The sequence below is a fragment of the Oncorhynchus keta genome, chromosome 15 (genome assembly GCF_023373465.1).
Source record: "Oncorhynchus keta strain PuntledgeMale-10-30-2019 chromosome 15, Oket_V2, whole genome shotgun sequence".
Classification (NCBI taxonomy): domain Eukaryota; kingdom Metazoa; phylum Chordata; class Actinopteri; order Salmoniformes; family Salmonidae; genus Oncorhynchus; species Oncorhynchus keta.
This window is the reverse complement of record NC_068435.1, coordinates 20,122,779-20,136,880: the sequence shown is the minus strand read 5'-3', so window position 1 is coordinate 20,136,880 and position 14,102 is coordinate 20,122,779. Positions and strand designations below refer to the sequence as shown.

At 48.0% G+C, this 14,102-nt stretch overlaps 1 protein-coding gene across 1 annotated transcript in view; it reads right to left on the bottom strand.

The window, feature by feature from the left end:
- Nucleotides 1–14,102, bottom strand: part of LOC118371069 (glypican-1-like) — a 148,413-nt gene that overhangs the window by 37,180 nt on the left and 97,131 nt on the right. Inside the window, exons 4-5 of the mRNA XM_052463599.1 lie at nt 7,057–7,284; nt 6,632–6,795 (exon numbers count right to left, since the gene is read on the bottom strand). Coding sequence (XP_052319559.1) covers nt 6,632–6,795; nt 7,057–7,284 — 392 coding nt within the window. The remainder of the gene's footprint in view (nt 1–6,631; nt 6,796–7,056; nt 7,285–14,102) is intronic.

Genomic DNA, 14,102 nt, shown 5'->3' with positions numbered 1-14,102 from the left:
GTTACCAGCCCTTTCAAGCTTAACATCCTTATCATTTATCGCCCTCCAGGTCCCCTCGGAGAGTTCATCAATGAGCTTGATGCCTTGATAAGCTCCTTTCCTGAGGACGGCTCACCTCTCACAGTTCTGGGCGACTTTAACCTCCCCACGTCTACCTTTGACTCATTCCTCTCTGCCTCCTTCTTTCCACTCCTCTCCTCTTTTGACCTCACCCTCTCACCTTCCCCCCCTACTCACAAGGCAGGCAATACGCTCGACCTCATCTTTACTAGATGCTGTTCTTCCACTAACCTCATTGCAACTCCCCTCCAAGTCTCCGACCACTACCTTGTATCCTTTTCCCTCTCGCTCTCATCCAACACTTCCCACACTGCCCCTACTCGGATGGTATCGCGCCGTCCCAACCTTCGCTCTCTCTCCCCCGCTACTCTCTCCTCTTCCATCCTATCATCTCTTCCCTCTGCTCAAACCTTCTCCAACCTCCAACCTATCTCCTGATTCTGCCTCCTCAACCCTCCTCTCCTCCCTTTCTGCATCCTTTGACTCTCTATGTCCCCTATCTTCCAGGCCGGCTCGGTCCTCCCCTCCCGCTCCGTGGCTCGACGACTCATTGCGAGCTCACAGAACAGGGCTCCGGGCAGCCGAGCGGAAATGGAGGAAAACTCGCCTCCCTGCGGACCTGGCATCCTTTCACTCCCTCCTCTCTACATTTTCCTCCTCTGTCTCTGCTGCTAAAGCCACTTTCTACCACTCTAAATTCCAAGCATCTGCCTCTAACCCTAGGAAGCTCTTTGCCACCTTCTCCTCCCTCCTGAATCCCCCCCCCCTCCTCCCTCTCTGCAGATGACTTCGTCAACCATTTTGAAAAGAAGGTCGACGACATCCGATCCTCGTTTGCTAAGTCAAACGACACCGCTGGTTCTGCTCACACTGCCCTACCCTGTGCTCTGACCTCTTTCTCCCTCTCTCTCCAGATGAAATCTCGCGTCTTGTGACGGCCGGCCGCCCAACAACCTGCCCGCTCGACCCTATCCCCTCCTCTCTTCTCCAGACCATTTCCGGAGACCTTCTCCCTTACCTCACCTCGCTCATCAACTCATCCCTGACTGCTGGCTACGTCCCTTCCGTCTTCAAGAGAGAGAGAGTTGCACCCCTTCTGAAAAAACCTACACTCGATCCCTCCGATGTCAACAACTACAGACCAGTATCCCTTCATTTCTTTTCTCTCCAAAACTCTTGAACGTGCCGTCCTTGGCCAGCTCTCCCGCTATCTCTCTCAGAATGACCTTCTTGATCCAAATCAGTCAGGTTTCAAGACTAGTCATTCAACTGAGACTGCTCTTCTCTGTATCACGGAGGCGCTCCGCACTGCTAAAGCTAACTCTCTCTCCTCTGCTCTCATCCTTCTAGACCTATCGGCTGCCTTCGATACTGTGAGCCATCAGATCCTCCTCTCCACCGTCTCCGAGTTGGGCATCTCCGGCGCGGCCCACGCTTGGATTGCGTCCTACCTGACAGGTCGCTCCTACCAGGTGGCGTGGCGAGAATCTGTCTCCTCACCACGCGCTCTCACCACTGGTGTCCCCCAGGGCTCTGTTCTAGGCCCTCTCCTATTCTCGCTATACACCAAGTCACTTGGCTCTGTCATAACCTCACATGGTCTCTCCTATCATTGCTATGCAGATGACACACAATTAATCTTCTCCTTTCCCCCTTCTGATGACCAGGTGGTGAATCGCATCTCTGCATGTCTGGCAGACATATCAGTGTGGATGACGGATCACCACCTCAAGCTGAACCTCGGCAAGACGGAGCTGCTCTTCCTTCCGGGGAAGGACTGCCCGTTCCATGATCTCGCCATCACGGTTGACAACTCCATTGTGTCCTCCTCCCAGAGCGCTAAGAACCTTGGCGTGATCCTGGACAACACCCTGTCGTTCTCAACTAACATCAAGGCGGTGGCCCGTTCCTGTAGGTTCATGCTCTACAACATCCGCAGAGTACGACCCTGCCTCACACAGGAAGCGGCGCAGGTCCTAATCGAGGCACTTGTCATCTCCCGTCTGGATTACTGCAACTCGCTGTTGGCTGGGCTCCCTGCCTGTGCCATTAAACCCCTACAACTCATCCAGAACGCCGCAGCCCGTCTGGTGTTCAACCTTCCCAAGTTCTCTCACGTCACCCCGCTCCTCCGCTCTCTCCACTGGCTTCCAGTTGAAGCTCGCATCCGCTACAAGACCATGGTGCTTGCCTACGGAGCTGTGAGGGGAACGGCACCTCAGTACCTCCAGGCTCTGATTAGGCCCTACACCCAAACAAGGGCACTGCGTTCATCCACCTCTGGCCTGCTCGCCTCCCTACCACTGAGGAAGTACAGTTCCCGCTCAGCCCAGTCAAAACTGTTCGCTGCTCTGGCTCCCCAATGGTGGAACAAACTCCCTCACGACGCCAGGACAGCGGAGTCAATCACCACCTTCCGGAGACACCTGAAACCCCACCTCTTTAAGGAATACCTAGGATAGGATAAAGTAATCCTTCTCACCTCCCCCCCCCTTAAAAGATTTAGATGCACTATTGTAAAGTGGCTGTTCCACTGGATGTCATAAGGTGAATGCACCAATTTGTAAGTCGCTCTGGATAAGAGCGTCTGCTAAATGACTTAAATGTAAATGTAAATGTAAACTATTAGTACCCATATTTTTCTATTAGCCATGAGTGAAAGTATACTAACAATGTGTACACCACAGAAATGGTCTCTCTGTAAGGCAAGGTAAGGGTTAACAGTATTGTGCTGATGTGACGTTAGAATGTTAGCGTGATGCATCTATCCCGGCCTCAGTCTCTCTGTGTGTCCCTGTAGAGGAGACAAGACATGCAGCCCACACAAAAGGACCTTGGGATGGCTCAATTAAGCACACACAGCGTAGCATAGTGTGGTGTAGCTGCAAGCATAAGGGAATAAAGCCTAGAATTACCAATACCAAAGGTAGCGAAGCCAAATGTAGTCGTGAGCATAAGGCAAATCATTAGCATGGAAACAGTTAGCGTAGCCTAGCTCTTAGCCACAGGCATAGACTTCTGTGACAGGGGAACAAGCATTAGAATTAGCATGGACGTACGGGAATAAAGTCAGGCATTAGCATGGCAACAGTTAGCATAGCCTAGCCGCAGGCATACTGTAGAAGGGGAACAAGGAGGGGTATTAGCATGGGTTGACACGGTTAGCTGGCATTTCCATTCATGACGTATGCCCTCTGGGTCTGCCCTCCAGACCAGCCAGATTGGCTTACAGGACTGCAGAGCACTGCCAGCCTGTGCGGTGCCATGCTGATAAGCAGTTGCTAGCTATCTCACACACACACACCACTTATTTCCCTCCTTTCTCCTCCCCTCCCTCCCTTCAACCTTCCCCTCCCTTATCCTCCCTTGTCTGTCTCTCTCCTCCTCCCTTCCCTCCCTTCCCTTCTCCTCCCTTGTCTCCCACCCCTCCCTTGTCTTGTCTTGTCTTCCCTTACCATCTCCCTTCTCCTTCCTTCTACCCACCCCTCCCTCTCCTCCCTTCTCCTCCCTTCTACCTTCCCCTCCCTTCTCCTCCCTTCCCTTCTCCTCCCTCCCCTCCCTTCCCTTTCCCTCCCTTCTCCTCCCTTCCCTTCTCTCTTTCCTATCTTTTCTCCCTACTCCTCCCTTGTCTCCCTTATCTTCCTTATCTCCCTCCCTTCTCCTCCCTTCTTCCTCCCTCCCCTCCCTTGTCTCCTTTCTCCTCCTTTTTCCTTCCTTCTCCTCGTTTCTCCTCCCTTTCTACCTTCCCCTCCATTCTCCTTCCTTCCCTTATTCCTTCTCCCTTCTCCTCCCTTTCCCCTCCTCTCTTTACATCCCTTCTCCCCCTTCCCCTACCCCTTCCCTTTTCCTCCCTTTTCTCCCTTCTCCTCTCTTATCTCCTACCTTCTCCTTCCTTCTCCTACCTTCTCTCCCCTCCCTTCCCTTCTCCTCCCTTATCTCCTTTCTCCTACCTTCTCCCCCCTTTCCCCCCCTTCCACTCCCTTCTCCTCCCTTCTCCTCCCTTCTTCTCCAGTCTCCTTCCTTCTCTCCCTCCCCCTCCCTTCTACCTTCCCCTCAATTCTCCTCCGTTTCCTTATCTTCCCATCTCCTCCCTTGTCTCCCTACTTCTCCCTTGCCCCCCTTCCCCCTCTTCCCTTCTCCTCCCTTCCCTTTCTTCCTTCTCCTCCCTACTCCTCCCATCTCTCCCTACCCTTTCTTTCCCTTTTCTTCCCTTTTCCTCCCTTGTCTCCCTTCTCCTCCCTTGTCTCCTCCCTCTCCTACCTTCCCCTCCCTTCTCCACCCTTATCCTACCTTCTCCTCCCTTCTCCTCCCTTTTCTTCCCTTGTCTCCCTTCTCCTCCCTTGTCTCCTTTCTCCTACCTTCTCCTCCCTTCCACTCCCTTCTCCTCCCTTTTCCTACCTTCTACCTTCCCCTCCATCTCCTCCCATCTCCTCCTTTGTCTCCCTGCTTATCCCTTGTCTCCCTTCTCCTCCCTTCCCTTTTCTTCCTTCTTCTCCCTTCCCTTCTCTTCCTTCTCCTCCCTTCCCCTCCCTTCTACTTTCTCCTCCCTTCCCTTCTCTTCCTTCTCCTCCCTTCCCCTCCCTTCTACCTTCTCCTCCCTTCCCTTCTCTTCCTTCTCCTCCCTTCCCCTCCCTTCTACCTTCTCCTCCCTTCCCTTCTCTTCCTTCTCCTTCCTTTATTCCTTTCTTCTCCCTCTCTGCCATTCTCCTCCCTTCTGTTCTCTTCCCTTCTCTTCCATTTTATCCCCTCTCCTCCCTCCCCCCTTCTCCTCCCTTGTCTCCCCAGAGCTACTTGATCTGATCCATATTTCCTGACTGTAGCCGTTTTGCTGCCGCTGAAGGACATTGAGCGATATGTTCATTAAATGAGGTCGGCTGGGGAAAATGTGTAAGTAATTAGAGCGGCTTTTACAAAATTACAAAATGTCATCCCTGCACTAATGCCAGGGCGCTGGCAGCCGCTGCCATTCTCAATGAGGTCAGGGTGTACTCTTGGGCACATTCACATATGCACACACACAAATGATAGAGCTATCGTGGGTCTACTTTATGTGGTACAGTATGATTTGATTGGCAGAGGTGGGGCGAGGTGTAGGTGTACATCTCTTGTCAAGGTCAACATGGGTGTACATGAGTGTCCCTTCCACTCACTCCTTCCTCTCACTTCCACTCTCTCGATGCTCTCTCTCCCTCTCTCACCCAAACCCTCTACTGTACGTTCCCTCTGTCTCTCTCTCTCCCTCATTTCACTTTCTCCTAACAGCACAATCCACCACAATCCCTATTACAGTCTGATTAGAACCACAGGGAGAAGGCAGGGAGGGAGAGAGGGTACCCATATCCCAGCATGCCTTCTGGCATTCCACTCAGCCCTCTGCCCCCCTGGCTGGTCCAATCAGACTCCAGACTCCACATGAGGCATACATCCCCCCCTCCTCAATTTCTCCATTTACCCTCTTATACCTTCCTCTCCTCCTCTCTCCACTCCATTCCTCCTTATCTCCTCTTTTCTTTCTCCTTATCTCTCTCCTCAATTCCTCCATTTACCCTCTTATACCTTCCTCTCCTCCTCTCTCCACTCCATTCCTCCTTATCTCCTCTTTTCTTCCTTATCTCTCTCCTCAATTCCTCCATTTACCCTCTTATACCTTCCTCTCCTCCTCTCTCCACTCCATTCCTCCTTATCTCCTCTTTTCTTCCTCACCTCTCTCCTCAATTCCTCCATTTACCCTCTTATACCTTCCTCTCCCCCTCTCTCCACTCCATTCCTCCTTATCTCCTCTTTTCTTCCTCATCTCTCTCCTCAATTCCTCCATTTACCCTCTTATACCTTCCTCTCTCCACTCCATTCCTCCTTGTCTCCCCCTTTCTTCCTCCTTATCTCTCTCCTCCATTCCTCCACTCTCCTCTCCTCCTCTACTATCCTCACCCTTTCCGCTCTCCTCTCCTTCCCTTTCTCTCCCTCAGGTCACTCTATTAACATTGTCCAGAGCTGTGGCTCACTCTGTCCCTCTCCTGTACACACTGTGTGTGTAAACAACCTGGTGTTATGGTCCTAGATTTCTCCCTCTTCTGTTCCTCCGTTACTCCATTAGAGATTGATTGGCTTGCAATGAGATGCCCAGCACTGTTTATATGCTGTTATTTGGCCCAGTGTTGACCACATTACTGTTCGAGAGCAGAAGTATAGAGCCGCTCGAGGACTACTGTACACAGTGTGACACATAACGCTATAAAACTGTCTGAAACCAGAGATAACAAGACAAGACAAAATAAATGCTGGATATTGTAGGATCCGTGGAACCTTTCAGACATTTCTTTACATTAGAAAAAGAGGCACAAGGGATCCTTCTCTCATGCGGTAACATTAGTTTGATAGAATGCTTGTATCACAAAGCTCCAAATGCCTTTTAAAGTTTCACGGTGGTCGTGCCAGATTGATGCCAGCTTGATGTACAGCAGGTTTGAGAAAGGATGAGAAAAAATAAATAGAAGAGAGAGAGAAAAATGAGTAGAGCGAGGAGATAAACAACACTGACAAAGATAGACGGAGAAAGATGGGTCAGTTTTACCTGTGACACCTTGCGAACCACCTCCCCGCTGATCACCAGTCCCTGGACGAAGGAGCGTGCCGCCACAAATGTACGTGTCACCTTCAACTTGAGGTCTCGGGGGGTGTCACCAAAGGGTCGCAGCGTCTCCGACTGCTTGGACACACACTCCAGGTAGTCATCGCCTGCAATCATAATAACTTTATTCGTAAAACGCTCTTCATACAATACACAAGTGATAGCTAAAGCAATATAACGGCCTCACATAGTTAAGAATAAAAGTTGAAATCATACAAGATGAAATTCATGAAAATATTTACCAAGGTTGGGGTGAATTCAATTTCAATGCAAGAGTTTGGAAAAAGCAGCATTTATTTTCAATGGAGATTTCGAAAGTTGAACATTTCAAAGAACTTATTTAAGTTCAATGTGTAATGTTTACGTACCTATGAGATACCGTCCATTGGCTCCCTTGAACATCCTCTCCAGCAGGCGGGCCCAGAACTCGTTGAGCGCCTCCTCTATGTTAACGCTGGAACCACGGTAGTACCGTCTCAGCTCTGTGTACAGGTCAGAGAACACGCGGGTGTTCTGGGTGTACAGGGAACCCAGCGCCGGAGGATACGACTGCTGCAGGACACCCTCAGAACGGTTCAGCAACTCCAGGAGGTAACCTGGAATGAGACAGGAAACGGGACATGTTCAACAGTGTTAAACAGTTGAATTTAGTTTTTTTCTTCATGTAATTCTTATTATGAAATGGATACATTTCCAGGGGGAAGCAAACAAAATGCAAGAATGAAAGAGTATCATTTCCCTTTAATGTTTTTGTATTTTTTTCTGGCGACAAACAACAGCAGCGCTGTTTCCTATAATACCGTTTAGTGTAGCTTAGCTGTGAGGGCTGGGGCTCTGTCTCATTGCTTTGTACTGCATATGAAATATGCCACTGAGATGAACCCAGAGAGGAAGTGTTTAAATGTATTCTGAGGCAGGATGGGATGTGCAGGGGAAGATAATGTTGCCATCCAAATAAAACGCACTGAGTGGGATATAGAGAGATTCTCTAACATACACTTACATTGTGCAGACACACACACACTTAAACCCTAACACAAACAGACACAGGCCTGCAGAGACACACACTTAAAACCTAACACAAACAGACACAGGCCTGCAGAGACACACACTCAAACCCTAACACAATCATACACAGGCCTGCAGAGACACACACTCAAACCCTAACACAAACAGACACAGGCCTGCAGAGACACACACTCAAACCCTAACACAAACAGACACAGGCCTGCAGAGACACACACTCAAACCCTAACACAAACAGACACAGGCCTGCAGAGACACACACTCAAACCCTAACACAAACAGAGACAGGCCTGCAGAGACACACACACTCAAACCCTAACACAAACAGACACAGGCCTGCAGAGACACACACTCAAACCCTAACACAAACAGACACAGGCCTGCAGAGACACACACTCAAACCCTAACACAAACAGACACAGGCCTGCAGAGACACACACTCAAACCCTAACACAAACAGAGACAGGCCTGCAGAGACACACACACTCAAACCCTAACACAAACAGACACAGGCCTGCAGAGACACACACTCAAACCCTAACACAAACAGAGACAGGCCTGCAGAGACACACACACTCAAACCCTAACACAAACAGACACAGGCCTGCAGAGACACACACTCAAACCCTAACACAAACAGAGACAGGCCTGCAGAGACACACACACTCAAACCCTAACACAAACAGAGACAGGCCTGCAGAGACACACACACTCAAACCCTAACACAAACAGAGACAGGCCTGCAGAGACACACACTCAAACCCTAACACAAATAGACACAGGCCTGCAGAGACACACACTCAAACCCTAACACAAACAGAGACAGACCTGCAGAGACACACACTCAAACCCTAACACAAACAGACACAGGCCTGCAGAGACACACACTCAAACCCTAACACAAACAGAGACAGACCTGCAGAGACACACACTCAAACCCTAACACAAACAGAGACAGGCCTGCAGAGACACACACTCAAACCCTAACACAAACAGACACAGGCCTGCAGACATACACACTCAAACCCTAACACAAACAGACACAGGCCTGCAGACATACACACTCAAACCCTAACACAAACAGAGACAGGCCTGCAGAGACACACACACTCAAACCCTAACACAAACAGAGACAGACCTGCAGAGACACACACTCAAACCCTAACACAAACAGAGACAGGCCTGCAGAGACACACACACTCAAACCCTAACACAAACAGACACAGGCCTGCAGAGACAGAGACAGGCCTGCAGAGACACACACACTCAAACCCTAACACAAACAGAGACAGGCCTGCAGAGACACACACACTCAAACCCTAACACAAACAGAGACAGGCCTGCAGAGACACACACTCAAACCCTAACACAAATAGACACAGGCCTGCAGAGACACACACTCAAACCCTAACACAAACAGAGACAGACCTGCAGAGACACACACTCAAACCCTAACACAAACAGACACAGGCCTGCAGAGACACACACACTCAAACCCTAACACAAACAGAGACAGACCTGCAGAGACACACACTCAAACCCTAACACAAACAGAGACAGGCCTGCAGAGACACACTCAAACCCTAACACAAACAGACACAGGCCTGCAGACATACACACTCAAACCCTAACACAAACAGACACAGGCCTGCAGAGACACACACTCAAACCCTAACACAAACAGAGACAGGCCTGCAGAGACACACACACTCAAACCCTAACACAAACAGACACAGGCCTGCAGAGACACACACTCAAACCCTAACACAAACAGAGACAGGCCTGCAGAGACACACACACTCAAACCCTAACACAAACAGACACAGGCCTGCAGAGACACAAACCCTAACACAAACAGAGACAGGCCTGCAGAGACACACACACTCAAACCCTAACACAAACAGAGACAGGCCTGCAGAGACACACACACTCAAACCCTAACACAAACAGAGACAGGCCTGCAGAGACACACACTCAAACCCTAACACAAACAGACACAGGCCTGCAGAGACACACACTCAAACCCTAACACAAACAGAGACAGGCCTGCAGAGACACACACTCAAACCCTAACACAAACAGACACAGGCCTGCAGAGACACACACACTCAAACCCTAACACAAACAGAGACAGACCTGCAGAGACACACACTCAAACCCTAACACAAACAGAGACAGGCCTGCAGAGACACACACTCAAACCCTAACACAAACAGACACAGGCCTGCAGACATACACACTCAAACCCTAACACAAACAGAGACAGGCCTGCAGAGACACACACTCAAACCCTAACACAAACAGAGACAGGCCTGCAGAGACACACACTCAAACCCTAACACAAACAGACACAGGCCTGCAGAGACACACACACTCAAACCCTAACACAAACAGAGACAGGCCTGCAGAGACACACACACAAACCCTAACACAAACAGACACAGGCCTGCAGACACACACACACACAAACGCAGAGAGCAACATAAACAGCAGACAAACCCAGTCCTTCTGGAATGGGACTCCCAGCCAGTCAGTACCATGGCTCTGGCCAAAAACACACTACACAATAACAGGCTGGGCTGCGACTGCACTGTTTAAGAATACATTTTCACTGCGTCGTCTTTAATGTGTGTGTGTGTGCAACGTTTTCTTTGAAGACGTTCTTATCTACTTCCTGCCCGCCATGCTCTCCAGATGGGGAGAGGAATCACTGAGCCTCTATGAGAATTCCCTTAGCTCAGCACTAATATCTCTCTCTCTCTCTCTCTCTCTCTCTCTCTCTCTCCCTCTCTCTCTCCCTGCCTCCCTCTCACTCTCACACACACAAGCACAAACAGAGACTTGAAAATGGATTTGAACACACTCAACCACACACATACACACCCAGCAAACATTCACCACACACATCCAGTACGCAGACACACTGCCTGAAGACGATCCAACAGTGTTGAATATGTTACGTAATATAATGTTAAAGCTCACACTGACCCAACCGCACTGCATTATCTAAGCAGGGCCTTGTCACTAAGCAGGGCCTTGTCACTAAGCAGGGCCTTGTCACTAAGCAGGGCCTTGTCACTAAGCAGGGTCTTGTCACTAAGCAGGGCCTTGTCACTAAGCAGGGCCTTGATGATGTCACTATTCTAAAACAAATTAATTAAACATTATAATAATGAACCATCAAATTCTTATCAGGAGAGGAATAAGACAGGAATATATGCTGTGTTGCTGGGGACTGATTGTAAACATTACAGAAAGAAAGACTCCTAGTTAAAGCCAACGCGACCAGAAATAATGGCTAGAGGCGAAGGAAGCGAGTGTTTAATGAAAGTAGTGAATCACAGAAAGTCTGTACTGATAATGGACTTTGTTATGGTGAAGTTTCAGTCTAGGACTATCTGGGAGACTAAGTGTTTAAATAAGCTCAGTTAACCCAGAACTAAAGTCAGGTGTTAAAGGGGTTAAGAACTTTCTGATTTAGCCTCCGTTTCAATTCTCATTAGGAAATGTGACTGAGAACAAGATTTGGGTCATGGAGGCGTGCTTTATGTGTGTGTGTGTGTGTGTGTGTGTGTGTGTGTGTGTGTGTGTGTGTGTGTGTGTGTGTGTGTGTGTGTGTGTGTGTGTGTGTGTGTGTGTGTGTGTGTGTGTGTGTGTGTGTGTGTGTGTATGTGTGTGTGTGTGTGTGTTCGAACGTGCTTTCACTCGGCCAAAACAGCACACAGTTACAGTCACTCACCCTTCTAAATAACTTGAAACCATCTAACCAGGTATTTGTGTCTGGAAGTAGCCTAGACTAACTAGCAAGCAAGCCAACTTATTTAGTCAATTAGCTTTAGCCGGCTGGTGTGTGACCGTGACAAAGTTGATATTGGAAAGTGTATCTCTGGGCTCGTTAGGGACCGTCAATAAATTATAACATTTACATGGGACAATATTCTGATGTTGCACATATTTTAGTTTACTCATCAAATGCTTAAAATATTTGGTTAGAGTTTTACAATTTGGAGCTATTGACATTTAAAAATATTGTCCCATGTACATTGTGTAGGGATATCGAATGTCAAACCAAATTGACCATGGGCATTACATCGGGTCATGTGCAGCTGCGCTCTTAATTGATGATTATTTTGGTGCTGCCAGCTCTAGACAGGATTGAAATAACTCCAACCCAATTAAAACTGTTACAGAACCCTTCATTCCGTGACATACCATTTTCCATAATTATCTTACAAATCTCTGTTTTGGACAAGACTGACTTTATGACCAAAATGATTTAATTTACGCTTTGTACTCAATTTTGACACTACAATAAATGTTTCTGACTCATATCGAATCCACATAGGCCATTTTATATGAGAGAAGTTGTTTATTGCCTTCAGTTGCTCTTTAAGTTCTGGGTCCATGGATGTTAATAAGGATCTGACCCTTTCTTTCAATTTTTGCCTAAAATAATATTCCCAAATCTGACTGCCTGTAGTTCAGGACCTGAAGCAGGAATGTGCATATGCTTGATACCATTTGAAAGGAAACACTTTGAAGTTTGTGGAAATGTGAAATGAATGTAGGAGAATACAACACATTAGAGCTGCTAAAAGAAAATACAAACAAAAACACATGCATTTTAATTTTTTTTTAATCCATCATCTTTGAAATGCAAGAGAAGGGCCATTATGTAATATTACAGTTTAGGCGCAATTCAGATTTTGATCACTAGATGGAAGCAGTGTGCGTGCAAAGTTTCAGATTGATCCAGTGAAGCGTTGCGATACTGTACAATATTTTGTATCAAGTCAGCCCAAATGTGCCCAAATGGTGAATTGATACATTTTCAAGTATTTTCAAGATAACTATATGGTAATATATTTGTTTTGTTTACACACTCCCAGGAATGTCATACATGATGGATCATTAGCTTATACACTAACTTTCACACATCTAGATGGCTGGGTGGGGTGGGTGTGGAGCCAGAGACAGCAGGGGCTCAAACTGTATATCCCAGTTCCTACATTTGAATTTAAAAATAAATTCATTTTATCAGACAAAACTATGCTACATTTTATTTCTGTCTGGTACCCTCAGGATGACAAATCAGAGCATTATTACTGAATGTAAGTACATTATTTTCCTTCAGAGGTAATGTATCAAGCCATTTGCCTTGATACAAGTGTTTTGTTGTTGACTGTAATAGCTACTGTAAATTGGACACTTCAGTTAGATTAACAATAATTTAATCTTTCTGCCCATATAAAACATATCTATGTCCTAGAAATGTTGCTGTTACATACAACGTCATGCTAATCACATTAGCGCACATTAGATCAACCGTCCCGGTATAGGGACACCGATCCAGTTTAGAGAAAAAAGAAAGAAGGAGGATCGGAACAGGAAATACGAATGATGCCTGTGAACACCTGTGAAATCGTGATTTGTCCAAATAACCAGTGGTGAAAAACCCAAGCACCGGAACTAATGCTGCTCACTATTTCACTTATCGCATTGTATCATGACAGATCTACCATTTATGTTTACATAGTCTGTCCACGAGAGATTATGTATAAGCAACTAATGTGTATCTTAGCATTGCACAAAAAAAATGGTTTCGTATTCAACCAAAGGCCTACGCAGTGGACAGCTGGGTGGCCGAGGGCAAGCCAGAACCAGAGACACAGACACAGTGAGAAGCCCTAGGGCCATCAACACCTTCATCCCTGGCAACTACCTGAAAGCTCAGGGCCAAACAAACACAGAACCATCCAGTTATATTCCAGGCCTTTCCGTGCAGAGCAAAGTGCTTGGTCGGTGTGGTTCTGACTGGATGACAGATCGTTCCCCTGCCACCTGACCAGATGCCAGTCAGACAGACGTATCCAGACCTCTGTGCCTGTTAGGATTAGCCCGGAGTGACGTTCTGCTGTCACACACACACATGCACGCCTACGTGCACACACGCAAGCGCACGTAGGCAGGGACGCAGGCAGACACACTCATACACTACATGGCCAAACGTATGTGGACACCTGTTAGTCGAACATCTCATTCCAAAATAATGGGTATTAATATGGAGTTGGTCCTCCCTTTGCTTCTATAACATCCTCCAGTCTTCTGGGAAGGTTGTCTTAGCTGGGTTGACAGCGTATGACAGGAGCAGACTGTTGCTGTGGCTGTACTGTTGTCTTAGCTGGGTTGACAGGAGCAGACTGTTTCTGTGGCTGTACTGTTGTCTTAGCTGGGTTGACAGGAGCAGACTGTTGCTGTGGCTGTACTGTTGTCTTAGCTGGGTTGACAGGAGCAGACTGTTGCTGTGGCTGTACTGTTGTCTTAGCTGGGTTGACAGGAGCAGACTGTTGCTGTGGCTGTACTGTTGTCTTAGCTGGGTTGACAGGAG